At 37.1% G+C, this 27241-nt stretch overlaps 1 protein-coding gene across 23 annotated transcripts in view; it reads left to right on the top strand.

Moving 5' to 3' along the window:
- Positions 1-27241, top strand: part of UNC80 (unc-80 subunit of NALCN channel complex) — a 230089-nt gene that overhangs the window by 73627 nt on the left and 129221 nt on the right. For all 23 annotated transcript variants that reach the window (XM_086342424.1, XM_086342463.1, XM_086342385.1 and 20 more), the window contains exons 21-22: positions 5140-5236; positions 13419-13591. In XM_086342424.1, coding sequence (XP_086198550.1) covers positions 5140-5236; positions 13419-13591 — 270 coding nt within the window. The remainder of the gene's footprint in view (positions 1-5139; positions 5237-13418; positions 13592-27241) is intronic.

Raw genomic sequence — 27241 nt, 5'->3', positions numbered from 1 at the left:
ATATGCTATCTAGGTTGGTCATAACCTTCCTTCCAAGGAGTAAGCGTCTTTTAATTTCATGGCTGCAGTCACCATCTGCAGTGATTTTGGAGCCCAGAAAAATAAAGTCTGACACTGTTTCCACTGTTGCCCCATCTATTTCCCATGAAGTGATGGGACCGGATGCCATGATTTTCGTTTTCTGAATGTTGAGCTTTAAGCCAACTTTTTCACTCTCCACTTTCACTTTCATCAGGAGGCTTTTTAGTTCCTCTTCACTTTCTGCCATAAGGGTGGTGTCATCTGCATATCTGAGGTTATTGATATTTCTCCCGGCAATCTTGATTGCAGCTTGTGTTTCTTCCAGTCCAGCGTTTCTCATGATGTACTCTGCATATAAGTTAAATAAACAGGGTGACAATATACAGCCTTGACGTACTCCTTTTCCTATTTGGAACCAGTCTGTTGTTCCATGTCCAGTTCTAACTGTTGCTTCCTGACCTGCATACAAATTTCTCAAGAGGCAGATCAGGTGGTCTGGTATTCCCATCTCTTTCAGAATTTTCCACTGTTTATTGTGATCCACACAGTCAAAGGCTTTGGCATAGTCAATAAAGCAGAAATAGATGTTTTTCTGGAACTCTCTTGCTTTTTCAATGATCCAGCAGATGTTGGCAATTTGATCTCTGGTTCCTCTGCCTTTTCTAAAACCAGCTTGAACATCAGGAAGTTCACGGTTCACATATTGTTGAAGCCTGGCTTGGAGAATTTTGAGCATTAGTTTACTAGAGTGTGAGATGAGTGCAATTGTGCGGTAGTTTGAGCATTCTTTGGCATTGCCTTTCTTTGGGATTGGAATGAAAACTGACCTTTTCCAGTCCTGTGGCCACTGCTGAGTTTTCCAAATGTGCTGGCATATTGAGTGCAGCACTTTTACAGCATCATCTTTCAGGATTTGGAATAGCTCAACTGGAATTCTATCACCTCACTAGCTTTGTTCGTAGTGATGCTTCCTAAGGCCCACTTGACTTCACATTCCAGGATGTCTGGCTTTAGGTCAGTGATCACACCATTGTGATTATCTGGGTCGTGAAGATCTTTTTTGTACAGTTCTTCTGTGTATTCTTGCCATCTCTTCTTAATATCTTCTGCTTCTGTTAGGTCCAATCACAGAAAGGAAAACAGTGACAAAAACTTTAAATAAAATTGTAACGCAGCTATAAAGAGGTATATAGCTATTTGTGCTCGTGCTCAGTTGTGTCTGACTCTTTGTGACCCGGTGGACTATAGTCCACCAAACTCTTCCCCCCATGAAATTTTCCAGGCAAGTATACTGGAGTGGGTCGCTGTTTCCTCTTCCAGGGGATTTCTGGGCCCAGGGTTCGAACTTGTGTCTCCTACATTGGCAGGCAGATTCTTTACCACTGAGTCACCTGGGAAGCCCATATAGATATTAATTCCCAGCTACTTTTAACACACTTGAAATCCTCACATTTTGAGATCCTGTCGAAGGACACATAACTGTACAATGTGCATAGATTTCTTTTATACACACACAGAGTTTATCTTTGTTCCCTCCTTTTCCTACCATCTGAACCATTCTCCCCATTGACAAGAACAAAGAAGCTCAGGGTGATTTTTCCCACTTATGGCCTTCATCTGTTAAGCATCTTAGTAGCCTGCAGTTTGGAAAAGGTCATAATTCTTACTGAAAGCATTTCTGATGAGAATCTTTCTTGTGACTGGTTTGTGGTCTGCTCACAGTAATTGTTGGTGTGTGATAGAAGTTACATTCCTTTATATACAATTTGCCTAAACTTTTTCTTCTTAGATCTCACTAAAACCAATTTTCTTCTGTTTCAAAAATAATGTTTTTAAATTATAAAAAGAATATAGCAATATTATGAGACATTTAGAAGATATATTTGTAATTCCTCCTTCATATTCTTTTTATTAAAATTTGGCCAAGTATTTGAGAGTCTGTGAAGTATATAGCTTCTTTGCTTTGCTGTAAACACATTTTAAGCATTAGAGGAGAAAGCATGTTATTGCACTTTAATTATAGGACACCTTGTGAATTCATTTTTACTGATTCTTGCATAGAGATTTGAAATCTTCTATTTGGCTGTCTTTTACTTTCATCTGATTCTCAGCTGTGGTGTTTTTTATAAAGGATGAATATGACTTGTTCATAAATTTGAGTTTGGACTTTAGCAGAATTAAACTCTAAGACTATCTCAATTATTTGCTAAACTATTTTCACAGTGCCCAATTATTTTACTTTCAATCTATGATCAAGACTCTCCTTCAAAGTATAGTTGTAAGTGATGTCTTTTTTGGTACGTGGAAATAAACTCTACAAACTAGTTAATCAGATATGGAAATTGGAAAAAATGAAGTGACTTTTATATTATAAACAAATTATTTTTCAAGGTAAAGGTTAAGTTCAGTTCAGTCGCTCGTCGTGTTTGACTCTGTGACGTCATAAACCCCAGCACGCCAGGCCTCCCTGTCTATCACCAACTGCCGGAGTCTACCCAAAACCATATCCATTGGGTCGGTGATGCCATCCAACCATCTCATCCTCTGTCATCCCTTTCTCCTCCTGCCCTCAATCTTTCCCAGAATCAGGGTCTTTTCAAATGAGTCAGCTCTTCACATCAGGTGGCCAAAGTATTGAAGTCTCAGCTTCAACATCTGTCCTTCCCATGAACACCCAGGACTGATCTCCTTAGGATGAACTGGTGGGATCTCCAAGGGACTCTCAAGAGTCTCCTCCAATACCACAGTTCAAAAGCATCAATTCTTCAGCGTCAGCTTCCTTTATAGTCCAACTCTCACATCCATACATGACCACTGGAAAAACCATAGCCTTGACTAGACGGAACTTTGTTGAAAAAGTAATGTCTCTGCTTTTTAATATGCTGTCTAGATTGGTCATAACTTTCCTTCCAAGGAGCAAGTGTCTTTTAATTTCATGGCTGCAATCACCATCTGCAGTGATTTTGGAGCCCAGAAAACTAAAGTCAGCCACTGTTTCCACTGAATCCCCATCTATTTACCATGAAGTGATGGGACTGGATGACATAATCTTAGTTTTCTGAATGTTAAGCTTTAAGCCAACTTTTTCACTCTCCTCTTTCACCTTCATCAAGAGGCTCTTTAGTTTTTCTTCACTTTAAGCCATAGGGGTGGTGTCATCTGCATATCTGAGGTTATTGATATTTCTCCCAGCAATCTTGATTCCAGCTTGTGCTTCCTCCAGCCCAGCGTTTCTCACGATGTACTCTGCATATAAGTTAAATAAGCAGGGTGACAGTATACAGCCTTGACGTACTCCTTTTCCTATTTGGAACCAGTCTGTTGTTCCATGTCCATTTCTACCTGTTGCTTCCTGACCTGCATATAGGTTTCTCAAGAGGCAAGTCAGGTGGTCTGGTAGTCCCATCTCCTTCAGAATTTTCCACAGTTTATTGTGATCCACACAGTCAAAGGCTTTGGCATAGTCAATAAAGCAGAAATAGATGTTTTTCTGGAACTCTCTTGCTTTTTCCATGATCCAGCAGATGTTGGCAATTTGATCTCTGGTTCCTCTGCCTTTTCTAAAACCAGCTTGAACATCTGTAAGTTCACAGTTTACATATTGTTGAAGCCTGGCTTGGAGAATTTTGAGCATTACTTTAGTAGCATGTGAGATGAGTGCAATTGTGCGGTAGTTTGAGCATTCTTTGGCATTGCCTTTCTTTGGGATTGGAATGAAAACTGACCTTTTCCAGTCCTGTGACCACTGCTGAGTTTTCCAAATTTGCTGACAAATTGAGTGCAGCACTTTCACAGCATCATGTTTTAGGATTTGAAATAGCTCAACTGGAATTCTATCACCTCCACTAGCTTTGTTCAAAGTGATGCTTCCTAAGGCCCACTTGACTTCACATTCCAGGATGTCTGGCTTTAGGTGAGTGTGAGTGATCACACCATTGTGATTATCTGGGTCGTGAAATTCTTTTTTGTACAGTTCTTCTGTGCATTGTTGCCACCTCTTCTTAAGATCTTCTGCTTCTGTTAGGTCCATACCATTTCTGTCCTTTATGGAGCCCATCTTTGCAGGAAATGTTCCCTTGGTATCTCTGATTTTCTTGAAGACATCTCTAGTTTTTCCCATTCTATTGTCTTCCTCTATTTCTTTGCATTGATCACTGAGGAAGGCTTTCTTATCTCTCCTTGCTATTCTTTGGAACTCTGCATTCAAATGGGTATAACTTTCCTTTTCTTCTTTGATTTTGGCTTCTCTTCTTTTCATAGCTGTTTATAAGTCCTCCTTAGACAGCCATTTTGCTTTTTTTGCATTTCTTTCTCTTGGGGATCGTCTTGATCCCTGTCTCCTGTACAATGTCATGAACCTCTGTCCATAGTTCATCAGGCACTCTGTCTATCAGATATAGTCCCTTAAATCTATTTCTCACTTCCACTGTAGAGTCATAAGGTGTTTGATTTAGGTCATACCTGAATGGTCTAGTGGTTTTCCTCATTTTCTTCAATTTAAGTCTGAATTTGGCAATAAGGAGTTCATGATCCGAGCCACAGTCAACTCCCTGTCTTCTTTTTGCTGACTGTATAGAGCTTCTCCATCTTTGGCTGCAAAGAATATAATCAGTCTGATTTCTGTGTTGACCATCGGGTGATGTCCATGTGTATAGTCTTCTCTTGTGTTGGAAGAGGGTGTTTGCTATGACCAGTGCATTCTCTTGGCAGAACTCTTTTAGCCTTTGCCCTGCTTCATTCTGTACTCCAAGGCAAATTTGCCTGTTATTCCAGGTGTTTCTTGACTTCCTACTTTTGCATTCCAGTCCCCTGTAATGAAAACATCTTTTGGGGGTGTTAGTTCTAGAAGGTCTTGTAGATCTTCATAGAACCATTCAACTTCAACTTCTTAAGCATTACTAGTTGGGGCATAGACTTGGATTACTGTGATATTTAATAGTTTTCCTTGGAAACAAACAGAGATCATTCTGTATTTTTTGAGATAGCATCCAAGTACTGCATTTCAGGCTCTTTTGTTGACTATGATGACTACTTCATTTCTTCTAAGGTAAAGGTTAGTATAAACACAAAGAAGTTCTTTTGAGTTAAGTTATCTGACTTCTTGTTTTTTTTTCTTAGGTCAAATTCACCAGTGCCGTGAAGCTTTCTGAAGGTGGGCCAGGGAGTGGAATGGAAAATGGAAGAGACGAAGAGGAAAATTTCTTCAAACGTCTTGGTAAATGTCACTTGGCCTAAGAATTGCATGCAACTTTCATTACATGAAACAAATATTTGATTAAATTAAATGATCTACTTTATATTTTCCTTGATTTCTTAATAATTTTTTCCTCATATATATGTTGCTTGCATTACTCTTCACTAAGTCATGCCTGACTCTTTGTGACCCCATGGATTGCAGCCTGCCAGGCTTCTCTGTCCATAGGATTTTCCAGGTAGAATACTAGAGTGGGTTGCCATGTCCTATTCCAGGGGAGCTTCCCAATCCAGGGATCGAACCTGCATCTCCTGGATCTCCTGCATTGACAGGAGGATTCTTTACCACTGTGCCATGTGGCAAGCCGTACCCTTTAGAGGCTTGTATATACATCTCTGTTAACCATTTGGTTTAACACATATTAGTGGATGTTCTACTGTGTTCCTCATTCCCTAGTGGGCCCTGGATTAACAAAGAATAAGGCACAGGCTTTTCTTCTGCTGTTCTGTCCTTTATTAAAAATCCGAGAGCTTTAAAGAACCTTCAGATATCCTTTTATCCACCCACCTATCTACTTAGGAATACTGCACAGTAAATCCCTGACAGGTGGCCAGCCACCCTCTGAGCACTTCCACTGAGGGGGAGCTTATGACTGTACAAAGCAATCTGTTCCAGAACTAGACAGTTTTCATTGTTAGAAAGACTTTCCTTATATTCTGAAAATATACTTATCCATAAATTTGACTCACTGGTCTAGTTTTGGTATCTCTAGCTGCACTCCGCCCCCCACCCCCACCCACCCCCCCCCCCCCGCTGCCCACACACACACACACACTCATACACTCATTCATACACACATTGCTAGTTTCACCTATTATCTATTTCATGTTCTCTCTTTTGATCTCACTTCTGCTGGTTAAATATTGTTGATTCCTTTTGTTTTACTTACATAGAAATGTCTCTAGATCTATCACCATCCCGATTCTATTTTACTGTGAATCAGAATTAGATGATATGATTTCAAAATGGGGTGCTTCAGATGGAATGTAATACACTATATTTGACTTTAGTCACTGTAATAGATAGTGTAACTGTTAAGCACCAGGGGTATAACCAGTAGATGAATACAATTGAAGAGTGCATTGTCTGTTTTCACATCACAGAGTTGGTTTGTGTTGAATTTGGGATTAGCCTTTGCCAGTTGTCCTTTACATGAATAAATATCATGTATTATTTTGATGTAGCTATTATTAATTCTTCATCTCAGAATAAATGATATGTATTGTTTCATTAACATGAAGGGTAGTTAAGTCACTTACCCAGGAAGGAAATTAAGAGATAGGACCCAAAACAAGTTAAATTCTGAATCTTCTATACAATTGTGCTATAAAAATCCATCAGCAGGGACTTCCCTGGACAGCTCCTAGAAAACATATAGTTGACTTATTGATTGACAACTTGTGGCTACAGTTTTCGGCCAATGATACATTTAATATACTAATGATCAGCAAGAACTTTCCCACATTATTGCAAAAACATCACCAGACTTTACCAAAAAATTATCTCACTGATACCTTTATAACTCTGTCAAAAGGAGGAAAGTAATTTAGTTTAACATGATATTTTCTTCATGAAACCAAGTGGTTCCTTTTTGTTTGTTTGTTTGTTTGGTTGTGTTTTGTCTTTTTAGTGATCCTCTCTATCTAATTCTCTGTTACAGAATTTGGCTAGGCATACATACATCAAGGGGCTTCCCAGGTGGTGCTAGTGGTAAAGAACCTGCCTGCCAATGAAGGAGATGTAAGAGATGTGGGTTTAATCCCTGGGTTGGGAAGATTCCCTGGAGCAGGAAATGGCAACTCATTCCAGTATTCTTGCTTGGAAAATCCCATGGACAGAGGAGCTGGGCAGGCTACAGTCCATAGGGTCATGAAAGGTCAGGTCTGTGGTTTCAAGAATCTTCCTATTAATTGGGAACTTTGTCATTTTCAGTCCTCTTGCACTCTTTCCACTCATATTTCAGAGAAGATGCATCTAATGTTCAAAGTTGTTAGTATTATAAATAGATTTTTGTGGTGGTTGTTTGAGAAGGAAGTGTGGAACTAAACTACATTCTCTAAATGTGTGCTGTGTTAGCTGGATGTCATTTGACTAGTACTGTGATTGCATCTTCAGGTCCTTTCTGTGCACTGGAGTGTAATTTGATGGAACTGAGACATAACCTCAGAGAGTCGGGTCTCTCACATTGGTTGCCTTCTTAATGAAGCTTTTCTGTACTTTCCCATTTGTGAATTTTTCTCTTTAGTAGAAAAGAAGAAAGCATGATTGAGTTGTTTATCTCCCTTTCCTTCTTCAAGTAATAGGTCAATATTTTTATTCTTACTCTTATTCCAAACATGTTATCATTAGTCTCGCTCATGCACCTTAGTTTCTTCTGGATTTTGTGTTTTTCTCACCACTGTTCTTACAGACTTCAGCCATTGTTTCACGTACTCTTTATATTTCATTCACAAATAGAAAAGACCTGATACAAAATAGTCACACATCCTGAGTCTAGGGTGAGTTTGCGTCAACAGTACCCACAATACAGTCTCTATCTGTGTGTCTAGAAGACAAAATGATAAAAATCTGGAACTGATTCTGGGATATTTAATGTGTTTTTGACTGAGAAAAGAATGTGGTTTGTACATCATCATTCTTTGTCCATAATCTCTGGCTTGTTAAAAATTTTTAAAGTATTCTATGAGATAATTCTTTTGGAATGTTTTGCAAGAGACAGATATCCCCAGCTATTCTGAAAAATCAAAACAACATTATCTGCTCATCTGAGTACATTGTATTTTGCAACAACTGCCATCCTTGACCTTGTAAACATCTTAACTTTGAACCTGTTTTTGCTTTTTATTTCTTTCTTTTCCTTTTTCTAATACTTTGCAATCTGTGAATAGATGATCACTACACATCCATTATAGATGCATTGTCCATTTCTTTCTCATTTAAATTACTTTAATTACCTATTTTCTCTGTTTCTTTAAAGTTGTTGAAGAAAGCAAATACCAAACATTCTAACTCTCGGTTTCAATGCAGTACCCTAACTTCACTGGGTTAAGATAAAATGAATATGTGGTTGAATTTTTTAATCTAAGATTTTATTCAACAAATGAAAACTACATTTACTGAACATTTACAGAACTGAAATTACATTCAGAGACCAGCCATCTTTTTCTTCTGTATTTTCCTATTTGCTAAGAATATTTCATTTTAGAAATCATATTGTCTCTATTTGAAGGAAGATATTTCATTAACTAAAACAATGTTTTTTCCCCCCAACTGACCAGGAAAATTGATGACTTCTTTGTGCTCAGCTCTGTCATGAATTGTATGGAAAATGCTTCTTAAAGAAATACTAGATTTTAAAACGTCCTTGAGATCTAGCAACTTTTTGGAAATACATCCTATGTAAATTATACATCAGTAAATTTAATGTAAAAAAATAGTCAATAAGTGTAACTAGAATGTATTGAGACTAAAATATTACTCATGATGGAGCAAGCCAAGAGGCATCCTTACATTCTAGTAAATGTATATAAAAGATTAATAAGGAAGAGGTACATTTTATAAGCAAATTACTTTTAATGTTTCTTTCAGTATCACAATATGAAAGGTCAACAGGGTGCAACTGGACAGTCTGTATCATGTACAGTGTTGATTAATTTCTTACAGTAAATTTTACTGAAAAAATCACAACCTTCAGCAGGATGTAAAAGTCTTCAACATAAACATTTGGGTATTCTAAAACATAGTGTGGCCTGGTGGGAAGAGAACAGGCTGTTTGTTACCAGTTTGGATTTGAATTCTGACCTTATCACTTTCTGTTGCATGAACTTAAACAGAGCTAATTCTCCTGTCCTTTCCTCTTTATCTCTCTGTTTCTATTCCTTCTCATTCTCTCTTTTAAAAATCATTTTAAAGATCTATCTTATATAGCTGTTACAAAAAAATAAAATAAATTATAAAATCTCTCATACAGTACTTGACACATACTAAGTGCTCAAAGAGTTAGTAAATATATTGTTATCTATTAACACTATATGGGCTTCCCAGCTGGCACTAGTGGTAAAGAACCTACTTGCCAGTGCAAGAGACATAAGAGATACAGGTTTGATCCCTGGGTCAGGAAGATTCCCTGGAGGAGGGCATGACAACCCACTCAAGTATTCTTGCCTGGAGAATCCCATGGACAGAGGAGCCTTGTGGGCTACAGTCCACATGATCACAGAAACCAGACATGACTGAAGCAACTTGGCTCACAAGCACATTAATGCTATATAGATACAATGGAAATTTTCCATTGTAAATAGCTTTTACTCACAGCATGATCCTTACATCCTGGACTTGTGGGGTTTTTACCAAATGTGCATTGTCTGTGAATGATTCTTCACAGAATAGATTCTTACCAACAATGATTGTTTTGATCACTTCTGTTTTCATTATTTTATTTATACTTCTTAACTGTGTTGTTTCTGAAGTTCTTTCTATCAAAATGATACTTTCTTGGGAATTCCCTGAAGGTTCAGTGGTTAGGACTCTGCAGGGGGCAGAGATTCGATCCCTGGTTGGGAAATGAAGATCCTGTATGCCACCTGGCGTGGCCAAAAAAAAAAAAAGGAAAGGGAGACTTTCTTTAGTAATATTGAATATATATTTTTAGAAGTAATTATCTTGTCAAAAAATATTGAAAAAATGGTCATATATTTATTCTTAATGCTTCCTTTAATAAAATGATGAAAACTTTAAATTGGTTGAATAAGAATAAATTTTTTGACCATCCAGTCTATCTTATACATTAGTTCTATTACAAATTTGAGAGTTATCACTTAATGTATCTTAAATCTTAATTATGGTAAGAAATAATGGAACAATTTGATTCACTGAAAAGAAAAATCTTATTATTTGGGAATCTATCTTAAATTCAAAGTTTAAATTTAGGTACAATTAAAGTTATAAATATTTAATGAATGAGATATCCTGTGGCATGTGTATCTATTAAAGGACTGTATAAAAATGATTAATAAAGTTATATATAGATAGGAAAAATAACAGGAAGTTACCTGTTCTAATGGTTTTGCTTATGTTCAATGAGTAAATAGAATAGTATTTTGAAAGACAGCTGTCTGAAGACGATGTTGTCCAGGAAATGTTTGTTCATTATTTGTAGCTTCTAGCTATGCCTTTTTAGGACCATTTGAAATTCTGTCTTCTGAAATTTTTTCCACCTTCAGATTCTTTTTGTGCTACTTCCTTTTGCATTTGATACAAAATATACTTACACTAACTAGAAAAAAAATACTGAAGATGCTGAATATGGAATTTTTATTCTAGAATATTTATACTTGAAACACACCCATAAGGAATGAAATATAGGAAATGTTGATAATGATATTTTCATCATATTCTGAGCCATTTTTGTACTTAATGAAAATGTTCAAACATAGACAAAGAGTAAAAAGAGTGGTCCAATGGATTCCAAATATCTATCACCCACTTGTAATAATGAAAAAATTTTTTTGCAATTTGCTTCATCTTATTTTTTAATGTTTTAGAACAAATTCCACACATCATATAATTTCACACCTATATAATTCAGCATGATACTGAGATATTTTGAAAGCTGTTGACCAGAATTTGGTAATTATTTTTAGATAATGCCATAATTTTTTAGCTTGCGGTAATAAATCCAAGGGAATCTGTTCCCCAAGCTTGAACTGCTTTCAAAGAATGAAACACAGGTGCTCACCGTTTCCACTAGTACACATGATGGCTGACATCCCTATATGCGGCACACTATCATGGTAATCCAAGCTCACAACTATAAATACCACCCTCTTATTTACAAAGAATGCAAGTAATTAAAAGGATAAGTCTAACTCTGGATTTGACTTTTGAGTGCAAATTTGTGAACATTAGTGTTTATTAACAGGAACAAATTACTCACCATATATCCTGCAACTACCAGTTATGACACGCTTGCATGTAGGGCACTTTAGTGGAGAGCAACAGCTATAAGAGCCACTTTTTTGCTGAGGCAGCGAGTGGGAAAGTGGGGCAGTGCTTGGGCGGGATTAAGGGACTTTTTATAGAAGAGGTGAGAAAGCCATTTCCTATAATGGCATCTGTGACTTAGTGAGGACCTGGGGTTGGCAACACTGCAAATGAATGGTGTCAGTATACATTAAGCCATGCACGAGATCAGCCTCCTGCGGGTATATTCTGAAGTGTGAAGAGTCCTTTTCAAAACCATGGGAGGCAATCTGGGCTTGGTTTTTAAAAGTATACTCAATATTATATGAGATTATATATATTACATATAATATAATATATATTATATAAGAGAAACTAAATATTATATATATACGTGTGTATACACAAACACACACACATATACTAGAAATTATCAAAAAGCTATGAGATATTTAGGTTGTTTTAAAAAAGAATTGTTCAGTTGCTTAGTTGTGTCCTACTCTTTGTGACCCTGTGGACTGCAGCAGGCCAGGCTTTCCTGTCCTTTGCCATCTCCCACAGTTTGCTCAAACTCATATCCATTGAGTTAGTGATGCCATCCAACCATCTCATCCTCTGTTACCCGCTTCTCCTCCTTCCTTCAATCTTTCCCAGCTTTAGAGTCCTTTCCAGTGAGTCGGCTCTTTGCATCAGGTGGCCAAAGTATTGGAGCCTCAACATCAATCCTTCCAATGAATATTCATGATTGGTTTCCTCTAGGGAAAAGTACCTGGGGTTAAAAAACAGATGAAAAACAGTGCTTTGTGTTTTCCTTCCTTAATGTGCGATCCTTAGACTTCCTGTATTAAAATCATGTCACATGTTTGTTAATATTCATAGCCCCCAGACCTATGGAATCAAAACCTCTAGCAATAGAACCTGATATTATGCATTTTAAGGAACTCCATACAGATTCTCATTCTTATGCAGCTTAACTGGAAAAATAAGTGAAGAAAAATAAGTGGTTCCCAAACCTCTGATTACTGTGTGGTATCAAGCTGGCAGCGTCCTTATCATCTGTGAGGCTTTACAAAACCCACATTCTCATGCTCCTTCCAGAGACACTGGTTCTGAAGTTCTGAATAAGATTCAAAACTTCCCAGATAATTCTGATGCACAGCCAGGTTTGGAAATCTTAGAATTAAATGAACACTTCCCAAGTCCTTTACAACTCTCATTGTCAATGATTATTTGCATTGGCACCAAGATACCAGGATATTGTCTTTGATATAAGTTTTTTGTAACAGATCTGAAATTGCATAGTGATTTTACATCTTCCATAAAAACAGAATTTAGCTGTTGATTACAGGAAGAATTTTTTAAAATAATCCCCTTAGCAGTGTTAGGGAAGAGACCTGGTATCAAAATGATTGGACCCTATATTCCCTGGTGGTACAGATGGTAAAGAATCTGCCTGCAGTGCCAGAGAGCTGGGTTCAACTGGATTGGAAAGATCCCCTGGAGAAGGGAACGACTACTCACTACAGTATTCTTGCCTGGAGAATTGCATGAACTTAGGAGCCTGGAGGGCCTACAGTCCATGGGGTCACTTAAAGAGTCGGACATGGCTGAGCGACTAACTCTGAATTTTATATTTATCTTTTTAATTTTTAATCTTTAAGATTTATTTTATTGACACATAGTTGATTTAAAATGTGTTAATTTCTACTATATAGCAAAGTGATTCAGTTATACATATATTTATACATTATATTTCACATTCTTTTTCATTATGGTTTATCACAGGATATTGAATATAGTTCTCTGTGCTGTACAGTAAGACCTTGGTGTTTATCCATTCTGTATATAATAGTTTACATGTGCTAATCCCAAACTCCCAGTCCACCCCTCCCTCACGCTCTTCCCCCTTGGCAACCATGACTCTGTTCTCTATGGATTGGACCCTATATTTAAATAGTTGTGTAACACCCCGTATTTACATACGCAGTGTGTCACCAGAGTCTTAAAAGTCAAGGCATGTCCAAATCAAACATTAGATAGAGAGGAGGGAGGTGTAGTTCAAGAAAATGTTCTCAGGACAACACTACAGAAAATAGATTGTTGAAACTTGAAAGCTCTTTTAAAATTTACAATCATTACACTCTCTCTCCTTCTTTCTTCCAACATGGGAAAACCCCCACAGGTTGCCACAGTTTTGATGACCATCTGCCTTCCAACCAAGATGGCGGAAAAAGCAAAAACGTGGTGAATCTTGGAGCAATCCGACAAGGCATGAAGCGCTTTCAGTTTCTGTTAAACTGCTGTGAGCCAGGGACAATTCCTGATGCATCGATCTTGGCAGCTGCCTTGGATCTTGTAAGTTGTTGCAAGAATTTTCTCACCCTGTACTCCGTTCCAGTTAATTCTGCTAATGGAGGAAAGCATGAATCCCTAATCCTAACCTTAACTATGGATTTATGTTTTGGCCTTATTTTTTCCCCTCAGCATTAGTGGGAAAAGGAGGGAAAAGGTGGTGAGGTAAAAGAAGAAAAGAAATTGAGGAAAATTCTTAGTAAATAAATTCTATATAGCATCATAATTTAAAGTTTATGAATCTTTTAAATATAATACATAAATTAAAATATATAAAATATATTCTGTATAGCATCATGATTAAAAGTGTATGAGTTACATTCCAGAACAGTATGAGACTTCCTGGCTTAAAATCTCCCTAACATCTGTTAGCCAAACACTGTAAAATGAGATTAAATGTAATAAGAGTAATAATAATATTATGTCTACCTCCTAGGGCTAGTGTGAGGATTAAATGAGATACTGGATATAAAGTCTTCAGCGCAATGCCTGAAATATGGCAAGTTCTCAATAAAGTAGGCCATTATTATTGTTAATTGTTATTAGTCATGTCTGTCACATATTTGTCCTTTAAACTCTGTCTTGGTTTAATTACCTGTTCGTCAAGGGAGAATATGAAGCAAGGATCAATTGAAATTAATAGTACAGAAGCACCTTGAACATTGTGTGGCATTATTCACATGTAAGAGATTCAAGAGCATAATGTGGATCTTGTTTAGAAAGTATTTTTGTCAGGTAAACGAAGCCCAGACATGGGTTTAGAACTGTCTCTGTTTCCTTTATTTACCTTCTGGTTTAATAAATTCTTCGTATGATGTATAAATACTGGGTACAAAATGCAAAGTAAATATCAAGAAATAAAAGTCTTTTATATTAACATTTCAAAAAGAATTAGACATTTTTACAACAGAAACTCTTTAGCCCATTTTATAACTCATGATCATATAAATGCTGGCCACTCATATTTTTGCCTTGGAAAATCATCTAAAGCTTATAATTCATGACATTTTTCTGTGACATTAATAGTTTTTACTGTCATGATATTTAGTGACCAGCAAGGTATGTAGCTTCACGTAAGCCTGAAATGCAAATACCACTGTAATCACCCAAAGGTTATTTATATAAAATTTTTCAGTCAGTTTCTCACTCTTGGATATTGGCCTTTGCAAATATTTTTCTTAATTCCAAAGTAGTTAATGTGTATTGATATATGCTATGGTGACTGTAAAATGTAGAGAGTCACAGGTCTCCGGGAGAGCTGAGGCAGGTGGCAATCAAAGAATGAGATGCCTGTCTAAAGCAAGAGAGCTAACAAGGCAGAGAGCCAGATTCTTGTTATCTAAGTGGAAGAGTGGTAACTAGCCTGTCACTCTTTTGAGTCATGCATGGTTCTTCTTAATTACATCTTGATCTATTCTGAAAGGAGCACATTAAAATAAATTAATGTAACAAATTGATAAAGAAAGGACAATTGAACATTTAGAAAATAAGTAAGTATGTGGTTACTTCACAAAAAATACTAAAGCCAGTAAAGTGTGCCACATTTTATTTGCACTTCAGAAATACTCATTAAAATATCCATAAATTCCTGTATTATAACTGTCAGATTTGTGATGATTAGAAAGTGCTAACAGAGTATAAAATATCATGGTGTTGGTAGCAGTGGAAGCAGCAGGATTTGATTAGGGAACAGAAGAGAGTATTGGAATAACAGGGTGACAGTGAGAATGCAGTAAGCGTGAGCAGAGTTCTCAGCCTCTCCTGAGTTGTTAGTAATTTTCGACTGGATCTAGTCATAGAGGAAGAGAAACATATATTTGATATATCAAATATCAAATGGAAAGTATGGTGAAATTTGAAAGCCTGGAATTCAGTGTGGCTTATAAGATACTCATCATATAATAATTGATTAATTAACTCAGCCAATATCTCTTGAAGGTTTCCTATGTGCCAGGCATAGTGCAGTAAAGGATAACACAACAGAACTCAACTGGAAAGCATTACCTGTTTTGCAACTTTCCTTATGAGGATAATATTTGTATGGTGACCTCTCTTCTAGACTTAGAGTGTACAGCATTCTTAGGTTGACAGACTAATGGTTAACACTTACTGTGTGCCTACTGTATTACCCAAAAAAAAAAAAAAAATGAAGCTCAGAAAGACCAACTGGCCAAGGGCTCGAAGTCAACAAATGATAGAGCTGGATTAGAGCAGACCCTCTATTTTATACAACACCATGCTGACTCTCTCATTAAAAACTTATGTGAGATCACTACAGGAACTTTAAAATATGAAAAATAAGAAATTCTATATTTTAAACCTGAGAGTTTAAATGTGGTTTTAGAAACTGATGATGACAGAAGCTATTGGAACAATTTATTAAATACACAGTAGCAATGTTGCATTAGAACTTTATGGGTAATCTGTGCTGTAGAATTCCAAATGTACTATTGTGTCCATCTTTGTCTCAATTCTGAAGTCACAGATACTTTGGAAAATTTTTAGACAAAGGAACCATCAAATTTTATTAGCATTTACTGATGGTATAAAACAGAAGGAATAAATACTTCCTACATAGAAGGCTTTTAAGAGTTATAAGATATGTGGGCATGGAAAAAACAGGAGGCTTGACACAAACAGATTGATATACTTGAAGATTTAATAAATAACCCCAGTCAAGCAAATTAGCACTGGCTTCTGAATGGAGATTATGTTAATAAGAATATTGATGAATACTTTGATAGTCATCAATACTTTGTTTTGATGCTGGAATTTTATTCCTTCTCATCAGATGTTTCCATACCTATATAATCTCTAACTGCTATAATGCTTAGAGTTTCCAAGGATATTTAATTAGTGGCAGAATTCCATAGAACTTTTAAAATTATTTTACATCTTCCAAATAAGATTGTGGCCAGTTAGTTACCAAATCACTAGATTCTCCTTTCTTCCTTTCCTGTTGGACCAATTCTGGTCTGCTTGATCTTCTCAGTCTTATTAATCTCATGGTAAGAAATAAAGGAGATTTGATGTTTATAAGCAATATCTTCAAGCTTCAAAGTAAAGAAGCATTTTTTGATCATTATAGATATCCAGTGATGAAGTAGATACATTGAGAAGTAATGAGCTCTTTTTCATTACACTGGACTCAATGGGGGAGGTTTACAGGGGGACTTAAGAAGTAGGTGGTTAGTGTGAGTTTCTTTATTATCTGAGAGTCTTTGATTCTAGGTCAAGGTCAAGGAGTATCCAGAGGTCAGTATCAGTCAAGATTAAAAGGAAACAGAGAAATTACAGGCAGACCTGGTTGGTTGAAAAAAAAAAAAACAACAGATGAGATAGATAATGATGGTGATGATGGTAAAAAGAGGGGACAGGTGATGATGGTGGTGATGGTAAAAAGAGGGGCTAGGTAATGGTGGTGGTGATGGTAGCCATTGTGGTGGTGGTGGCGATGATGGTAGTCATCATGATGGTCATGATGATAGTAGTCATGGTGGTAGTGGTAGTGGTGGCAGAGATGAGGGTAGAAAGTAACATTTTCATTATTTATCACAGTTTATAAAGCACCTTCATATTCTTTATTTTATTTGTTGATATAAGAGGAAAGGATTAAGCCAGGAAATGGTCTCCAAATGAGGGCACCCTTAACTTCAATTTCTCAGATACAGAAAAGTGAAGGAACAAAAATCACTGGTGAATGCTGGCAAGAGGACTGAGAGGAAGGAAAGTGTGGCTGCATGTCCAATATGTTTGAAGCAAGTGGCATTCTCTTTTTACCATCATTTATGCAAGTGCGGCAGTGGCAGTTGTTCATACCTGTTGATCTGGGGTTAAGAGCCCCTTGAGATTAATGTTCACAAATGTCTTTTATTAGATGTGTTATTACATTTTGTATCCTCTGTGTTTGCTTTCACTTAATACCTGACTTCATCTGCTTCCCGACTTTCAGAAATGCTTCACTTTTAAATATGTTTTACATGTTTTCCAATGCATTTGTGGTTTTAGTGTATGAATATATAGATATAGAAATATGTAGATGTAGATATCTGTCTAGTCAAAGCTATGGTTTTTCCAGTGCTCATGTATGGATGTGACAGTTGGACTATAAAGAAAGCTGAGCACCAAAGACTTGATGCTTTTGAACTGTGGTGTTGGAGAAGACTCTTGAGACTCCCTTGGACTGCAAGGGGATCCAACCAGTCCATCTTAAAGGAAATCAGTCCTGAATATTCACTGAAAGGAGTGATGCTGAAGCTGAAACTCCAATACTTTGGCCACCTGATGTGAAAAACTGACTCATTTGAAAAGACCCTGATGCTGGGAAAGATTGAAGGTGGGAGGAGAAGGGGGCAACAGAGGATAAGATGGTTGGATGGTATCACTGACTCAAATGGATATGAGTTTGAGTAAACTCCAGGAGTTGGTGATGGACAGGGAAGCCTGACGTGCTACAGTCCATGGGGTCTCAAAGAGTTGGACATGGCTCAGCGACTGAACTGAACTGAACTGGGATATAGATATAAATGACATAGATGGATAGATTGATGATAGATACAGATGTCAGATATATATGCAGATGCATATGTACATACAGATAGGTAGAGATAAGTAGATAGATAGATACAGATATAGGTATAGATTCTACCATTTCATCCTATATGATTTGGGAGAGGAAGGGAAAATGAATATATTCAGTTCATCATCATTTTACAGTCCAGCACTCTCCCGTCTCCTTTTCGTTGTTTGCTTTTGTTGGATGTTGCATTCATTTTTTAACTACAACTTAAATGCAATGTTTACCTTATGATGTAGCTTTTATTTCAGAAAATTGTCATTGTCTCTTTACCTGCATCATAGAATTTCAATGTGATTTTTTTTATAATTTACAATTTTCTTCAGAATTAAAACGCATTATTAAATGAAAGAAATGCTAGAAATGTCAGTGTTCAAAGTCTTGCCCATCTGAAGGTTTTTGTTTTAAACAATCCTCTTGTCATTATTACTATGACTATGAAGGGATAATTGGTTCAGTTTTTGTTTCAGCACAGCTCCTCCTCACACTGTTTCTCTCCAGTATAAATTTAATAAATGCAACTCTAAGACATTTTTTAAAAGACATGATTTAGAAAGGATATATTTCATCTTTAGGTTGATATAATCTACAAGTATAAAAAATAGAAAAATTATGTAGTTTGAACAAAAGGCGTTTTTGTCTGTTTTCTATATATTTCAGGTGAAATCATCTTTCATTTTTTATCCAGACAAATACATAGCATGTACAGACATAGTGATGTCTCATCTACTGGTTAATTTACTAGCATGAATAACACACAATAATGTCAATTTGCTTTAGTAACAATTCCATGAATATAAGATTCCCATGGGATCATAGTTTTCTCCCTAGTCTGTGGAAAAATAAAATCTAATTCATGTTAAATTATAATAGTTTCATAAATAGATAACTTTAGGAGGAAAGATTATATAATTTGTATTCTAACTGGGACACTTTTGAGAGTGAAATGGGGTGTTATCAATAATCATACCAATTAGACATAAACTAGAACTCTCCTGGGGAAAATGAAACATTAGGTTACCATATAGTCATACTTTTAGGTTCACTGCAACAAATTTAATCCACATTGGAGTTTACCATCATAAGACTACTTGGTGATCGATGGAAATTACCTTTTTTCAAGGAATTAGGAATATATGCAGACGGGGAACTATAAAAGCAAAGTAATATTGTGTTTTCTTTTGAATCATAAGGAAAGTTGAAGTAATCCAGTAATAACCAAAGCTAAATGGTCCAATTATACACTTTATTCTAGTGGTACTCCTATATTGAATTAAAAAAAAAATCTGACTATGAAATGTAGCAGTCAGGCACATAAAAAAAGATATGTCATAAATATGTAGCATTTAAATAAAAAAATTTTAATGTCATATGTTCATCATATATGTTAAAAAGTAGTACATTTCAAAAATCTTTTAAGTCCCTTATATTCCTTTCCTAATCACTCATCCCTACTTCTCAGAAGACCCTGCTGTCTCAAACTTTAATTTTCCCTGTGCTTGGCTTATTTTGCTGCATAAGTTTGTATCCCTAGAGAATATGTCATTTTGTTCTGTTTCCTCATGCTGTATTTTAATTTATACATTTTAATATAATTTATCAAAATTTTCTTTAATGGTTTTTTTTAGTCTTTTTAAAGAAATCACACAGTAATAAAAAAATACATGTTACATTTTCCTCTAAAATTTTAAAGTTTACATTTCACATTTAGGTCTTTAACTAGAATTTACTGTGTGTATAAAGTGGGATTCTTTCCTTTTTTTCTTTTTATTTCACATGTAAAAAAAAATCCTAGGATGTTATTTTGACTAATTCATTCTTCATTATCTGATATGCAACACCATCCTAATCATGTGTCCAGTTTCTATACATGCATGGATGTGGTTCCAAGTGTTTTTCTGTTCCATTCCCTGTGGCTTTGAGTTAATCTACTCTGTCTTAATAGCTCAAACTTTGAACATCACCTAATTATTCTTTGCTTTTCCATGTAAATTTTATAATTAGCTTTTCAATTTCTCTGAAAATTCTTTGCTATATTCTTGGAATTACATTGAGCCCACAGATAAATTTAGATGTAATTAAAATTCAAATTGAGATTCAGAGTTGAATTGATTATTCAAAAGTTTTATTTCTCTCTGAGTCAGTTTAAGTAATTTTACATTTTTCAGTAATTTGTCAGGTTTACCTCAATTTTCATATTTGTTGGATTAAAATTGATAATTTTCTTATTAATATTTGCAGCATCTATTATTATTTTATCTGTTTTTATTCCTAAAATTGTCTCCTTAGGCTTGCCAGGTATTTGTCAATTTTGTTAGTCTTTTTTAACAATCTTGTTGATTCTCTCTATTGTGTCTTATTCTCTAACTCATTAATGCCTTATTATTTTTTTATTGAGGTAGAGTTGATTTAAAGGTTGTGTTAGGTTGTTTTGGGTGTACAACAAAGTGATTCAGTTTTATATATATATATATATATATATATATATATAATTTTTAAAGATTATTTTCCCTCATAGGTTATTACAAAATATTGAGTATACCCTGCCCTTATTTTTTATTCTTCTTATTGCTTTGAATTCATTGTATTATTATTTAGCTTATTAGCTGATGGCTTGGCTCATACTTTTATTTTCGTCTGTTCAAAACTGAGCATTAGAATTTTAGCATTACTACTTTAATCACATGACATAAATTTTGATAAGCAGTATGTTTGTTATAATTTATATTTAAGCATTTTAAAATTTAATTACTTCCTTTTCCATGAGTCATTTAAATAGATGTGTGTGCATTTCAATTTATAAATTTCAGAGTTTTGCTAGGTATCCATTTGTTATTGATTTATAACTTCATTTGCAAATACTGATTCTTTGGAATTAAAGTTGCTTTATAAACTAGAGCATTATATAATTTTCATAAATGTTCCATGTGTAGTTGAAAAGAATGTGCATTCTCTAATTGTTGGGTATAACAGTGACTTTTCTTTCTTTTTTCTTAATTGAAGTATAGGTGACAATATTATATTAATTTCAGGTGTACAATGTAGTGATTTGGCATTTATATGCATTATGAATTGATCACCATAAAGCTAGTAACCAACTGTCACCATACAATGTTCAGTTCGGTTCAGTTCAGTCGCTCAGTCGTGTCCAACTCTTCCAGACCCCATGAATCGCAGCACGCCAGGCCTCCCTGTCCATCACCAACTCCTGGATTTCACCCAGACTCACGTCCATCGAGTCAGTGATGCCATCCAGCCATCTCATCCTCTGTTATGCCCTTCTCCTCCTGCACCCACTCCCTCCCAGCATCAGAGTCTTTTCCAATGAGTCAACTCTTCGCATGAGGTGGCCAAAGTACTGGAATTTCAGCTTTAGCATCATTCCTTCCAAAGAAATCCCAGGGCCGATCTCCTTCAGAATGGACTGGTTGGATCTCCTTGCAGTCCAAGGGACTCTCAAGAGTCTTCTCCAACACCACAGTTCAAAAGCATCAATTCTTCGGCGCTCAGCCTTCTTCACAGTTCAACTCTCACATCCATACATGACCACAGGAAAAACCATAGCCTTGACTAGACGAACCTTTGTTGGCAAAGTAATGTCTCTGCTTTTGAATATGCTATCTAGGTTGGTCATAACTTTCCTTCCAAAGAGCAAGCGTCTTTTAATTTCATGGCTGCAGTCACCATCTGCAGTGATTTTGGAGCCCAGAAAAATAAAGTCTGACTGTTTCCACTGTTTCCACCTCTATTTGCCATGAAGTGATGGGACCGGATGCCATGATCTTCGTTTTCTGAATGTTGAGCTTTAAGCCAACTTTTTCACTCTCCACTTTCACTTTCATCAAGAGGCTTTTGAGTTCCTCTTCACTTTCTGCCATAAGGGTGGTGTCATCTGCATATCTGAGGTTATTGATATTCTCCCGGCAATCTTGATTCCAGCTTGTGTTTCTTCCAGTCCAGCGTTTCTCATGATGTACTCTGCAAAGAAGTTAAATAAACAGGGTGACAATATACAGCCTTGACGTACTCCTTTTCCTATTTGGAACCAGTCAGTTGTTCCATGTCCAGTTCTAACTGTTGCTTCCTGACCTGCATACAAATTTCTCAAGAGGCAGGTCAGGTGGTCTGTTATTCCTATCTCTTTCAGAATTTTCCACAGTTTATTGTTATCCACATAGTCAAAGGCTTTGGCATAGTCAGTAAAGCAGAAATAGATGTTTTTCTGAAACTCTCTTGCTTTTTCCATGATCCAGCAGAGGTTGGCAATTTGATCTCTGGTTCCTCTGCCTTTTCTAAAACCAGCTTGAACATCTGGAAGTTCACAGTTCATGTACTGCTGAAGCCTGGCTTGGAGAATTTGGAGCATTACTTTACTAGCGTGTGAGATGAGTGCAATTGTGCAGTAGTTTGAGCATTCTTTGGCATTGCCTTTCTTTGGAATTGGAATGAAATCCAATCCAGTCCTGTGGTCACTGCTGAGTTTTCCAAATTTGTTGGCATAAAGAGTGCAGCACTTTCACAGCATCATCTTTCAGCATTTGAAATAGCTCAACTGGAATTCTATCACCTCCACTAGCTTTGTTCATAGTGATGCTTTCTAAGGCCCACTTGACTTCACATTCCAGGATGTCTGGCTCTAGGTCAGTGATCACACCATCGTGATTATCTGTGTCGTGAAGATCTTTTTTGTACAGTTTTTCTGTGTATTCTTGCCACCTCTTCTTAATATCTTCTGCTTTTGTTAGGTCCATACCATTTCTGTCCTTTATCGAGCCCATCTTTGCATGAAATGTTCCCTTGGTATCTCTGATTTTCTTGAAGAGATCTCTAGTCTTTCCTATTCTGTTGTTTTCCTCTATTTCTTTGCATTGATCAATGAGGAAGGCTTTTTTAATCTCTTCTTGCTATTCTTTGGAACTCTGCATTCAAATGTTTATATCTTTCCTTTTCTCCTTTGCTTTTCACTTCTCTTCTTTTCAAAGCTATTTGTAAGGCCTCCCCAAACAGCCATTTTGCTTTTTTGCATTTCTTTTCCATGGGGATGGTCTTGATCCCTGTCTCCTGTACAATGTCACGAACCTGATTCCATAGTTCATCAGGCACTCTATCTATCAGATCTAGGCCCTTAAATCTATTTCTCACTTCCACTGTATAATCATAAGGGATTTTATTTAGGTCATACCTGAATGATCTAGTGGTTTTCCCTACTTTCTTCGATTTAAGTCTGAATTTGGCAATAAGGAGCTCATGATCTGAGCCACAGTCAGCTCCTGGTCTTGTTTTTGCTGACTGTATAGAGCTTCTCCATCTTTGGCTGCAAAGAATATAATCAGTCTGATTTCTGTGTTGACCATCTGGTGATGTCCATGTGTAGAGTCTTCTCTTGTGTTGTTGGCAGAGGGTGTTTGTTATTACCAGTGCATTTTCTTGGCAAAACTCTATTAGTCTTTGCCCTGCTTCATTCTGTATTCCAAGTCCAAATTTTCCTGTTACTCCAGGTGTTTCTTGTTATTATATATTATTGACTATATTCCCTATACTGTACATTATATCCCAATGACTTATTTATTTTATAATTGAAAACTTGAAACTTTTAATCCTCTTCACCTGTTTCACCTAAGCCCCATTCCTCACTCAACTCTGTACTTCTGGCAAGCACCAGTTTTCTATGTCTGTTTCTGTTTTGTTTGTACATTTTGTTTGTTTGTTTTTTAGATTCCAAATATCAGTGAAATCATACAGTATTTTTCTTTTTCTGTTTAACTTATTTCACTTAACATATTCCCTCTAGGTCTATCAGGGTATGGTATTTCATATTCAAGTCTTCTACATCCTTATTTTTTTCTCCTCACAACTTAATCTGAGATGACAAGTCAGTTTAGTCACTCATCATGTCCGACTCTTTGAGACCCCATGGACTGCAGCACTCCAGACTTCCCTGTCCATCACCAACTCCTGGAGCTTACTCAAACTCATGTCCATAGAGTCAGTGATACCATCCAACCATCTCATACTCTGTCGTCCCCTTCTCCTCCCACCTTCAATCTTTCCCAGCTTCAGGGTCTTTTCAAATGAGTCAGTTTTTTGCATCAGGTGGCCAAAGGACTGGAGTTTCAGCTTCAGCATCGCTCCTTTCAATGAATATTCAGGGCTGATTTCCTTTAGGATGGACTGATTGGATCCCCTTGCAGTCCAAGGAGCTCTCAAGAGTCCCTGTCTTACTATTCTGTCTAGGTTGGTAAACATTCAGAAAACTAAGATCATGGCATCTGGTCCTATCACTTCATGGCAAGTAGATGGGGAAACAGTGGAAACAGTGCCAGACTTTATTTTGGGGGGCTCCAAAAATCACTGTAGATGGTGACTGAAGCCATAAAATTAAAAGACACTTGCTTCTTGGAGGAAAAGCTATGACCAACCTAGACAGCATATTAAAAAGCAGAGACATTACTTTGCCAACAAAGGTCTATCTAGTCAAAGCTATGGTTTTTCCAGTAGTCATGTATGGATGTGAGAGTTGGACTATTAAAGAAAGCTGAGCACCGGAGAACTGATGCCTTTGAACTGTGGTGTTGGAGAAGACTCTTGAGAGTCCCTTGGACTGCAAGGAGATCCAAGGAGATCCTAAAGGAAATCAGTCCTGAATATTCATTGGAAGGACTGATGCTAAAGCTGAAACTCCAATCCTTTGGCCGCCTGAAATGAAGACTTATTTGAAGAGACCCTGATGCTGGGAAAGATTGAAGGCAGGAGGAGAAGGGGATGAGATCGGATGAGATGGTTGGATGGTATCACTGACTCAATGGACATGACTTTGAGTAAACTCTGGGAGCTGGTGATGGACAGGGAGGCCTGGCATGCTGCAGTCCATGGGGTTGCAAAGAGTCAGACATGACTGAGCAACTGAACTGAACTGAACTGAGGTTTGTCATAGCTTTTCTTCTAAGAAACAAGAGTCTTTTAATTTCATGGCTGCATTCACCATCTGCAGTGATTTTGGAGCCCCCCAAAATAAAGTCTCTCACTGTTTCCATTGTTTGCCCATCTGTTTGCTATGAGCTGATGGGACAGGATGCCATAATCTTAGTTTTCTGAATGTTGAGTTTTAAGACAACTTTTTCACTCTCCTTTTTTACTTTCTCAAGAGGCTCTTTAGTTCTTCTTCACTTTCTGCCATAAAGGTGGTATCATCTGCATGTCTGAGGTTATTGATATTTCTCCCGGCAGTCTTGATTCCAGCTTGTGTTTCTTCCAGTCCAGCATTTCTCATGATGTACTCTGCATGTAAGTTAAATAAGCAGGGTGAGGATATACAGACTTGACGTACTCCTTTTCCTATTTGGAATCAGTCTGTTGTTCCATGTCTGCTCCTAACTGTTGCTTCTTGTCCTACATACAGATTTTTCAGGAGGCAGGTCAGGTGGTCTGTTATTCCCATCTCTTTAAGAATTTTCCACAGTTTGTTATGATCCACACAGTCAATGGCTTTGGCATAGTCAATAAAGCAGATGTTTTTCTCGGAGAAGGCAATGGCAACCCACTCCAGTACTCTTGCCTGGAAAATCCCATGTATGGAGGGGCCTGGTGGGCTGAAGTCCATGGGGTTGCTAGGAGTTGGACACGACTGAGCGACTTCACTTTCATGCATTGGAGAAGGAAATGGCAACCCACTCCAGTGTTCTTGCCTGGAGAATCCCAGGGACAGGGGAGCCTGGTGGGCTGCCGTCTATGTGGTCGCACAGAGTAGGACACGACTGAAACGACTTAGCAGCAGCAGCAGCAGCAGATGTTTTTCTGGTATTCTCTTGCTTTTTCGATGATCCAGTGGATGTTAACAATTTGATCTCTGGTTCCTCTGGCTTTTCTAAATCCAACTTGAATATCTGGAAGTTCATGGTTCATGTACTGTTGAAGCCTGGCTTGGAGAATTTTGAGCATTACTTTACTAGCATGTGAGATGAGTGCAATTGTGTAGTAGTTTGAGCCTTCTTTGGCATTGCCTTTCTTTGGGATTGGAATGAAAACTGATCTTTTCCAGTCCTGTGGTCACTGCTGAGTTTTCCAAATTTGCTGGCATATTGTATGCAGCACTTTCACAGCATCATCTTTTAGGGTTTGAAATAGTTCAGCTGGAATTCATCACCTCCACTAGCTTTGTTTGTAGTGATGCTTCCTAAGGCCCGCTTGACTTCACATTCCAGGATGTCTGCCTCCTGCCTCTAGGTGAGTGATCACACCATCATGGTTATCTGGGTCATGAAGATCTTTTTTGTATAGTTCATCTGTGTATTCTTGCCACCTCTTCTTAATATCTTCTGCGTCTGTTAGGTCCATACAATTTCTGTCCTTTATTGTGCCCATCTTTGCATGAAATGTTCCCTTGGTATCTCTTGAAGAGATACCAATTTTCTTGAAGAGATCTCTAGTCTTTCACATTCTATTTTTTTCCTCTATTTCTTTGCATTGATCACTGAGGAAGGCTTTCTTATCTCTCCTTACTATTCTTTGGACTAGCATTCCAAATGGGTATATCTTTCTTTTCTCCTTGGCCTTTCACTTCTCTTCTTTTCTCAGTTATTTGTAAGGCTTCCTCAGACAACCATTTTGCATTTCTTTTTCTTGGGGATGGTCTTGATCACTGCCTCCTGTACAATGTCACGAACCTCCATCCATAGTTCTTCAGGCACTCTATCAGATCTAATCCCTTGAATCTATTTGTCACTTCCACTGTATATTGGTAAGGGATTTGATGGCAAAGTTATCCATTTACCTTGAAGTTCCAGCAATTTTTGTTTTATTGATTTAGAGGAGGCAGGTAGTTTAGAAATATAATATGTATCAGGTCCTATAAAAATATTATCACTACCTTGTTCTTGTTCAGTCACTCAGTCATGTCCCACTCGTTGTGACCCCGTGGACTGCAGTACACCAGGCTACCCTGTCCTTCACCATCTCCTGGAGCTTGCTCACACTCTTATTAAGTCAGTAATGCCATCCAACCATCTGTCCTCTGTCGTCCCCTTCTCCTCCTTCCTTCAGTCTTTCCCAGCATCAGGGCCTTTTCACTACCTAGTGAC

Source organism: Bos grunniens, chromosome 2 (assembly GCF_055505025.1).
Source record: "Bos grunniens cultivar Pamir isolate PY7600 chromosome 2, Bosgru_T2T1.0, whole genome shotgun sequence".
Lineage (NCBI taxonomy): Eukaryota > Metazoa > Chordata > Mammalia > Artiodactyla > Bovidae > Bos > Bos grunniens.
Note: the sequence above shows the minus strand (reverse complement) of the source record. Positions and strands in the feature narration are given on the sequence as shown.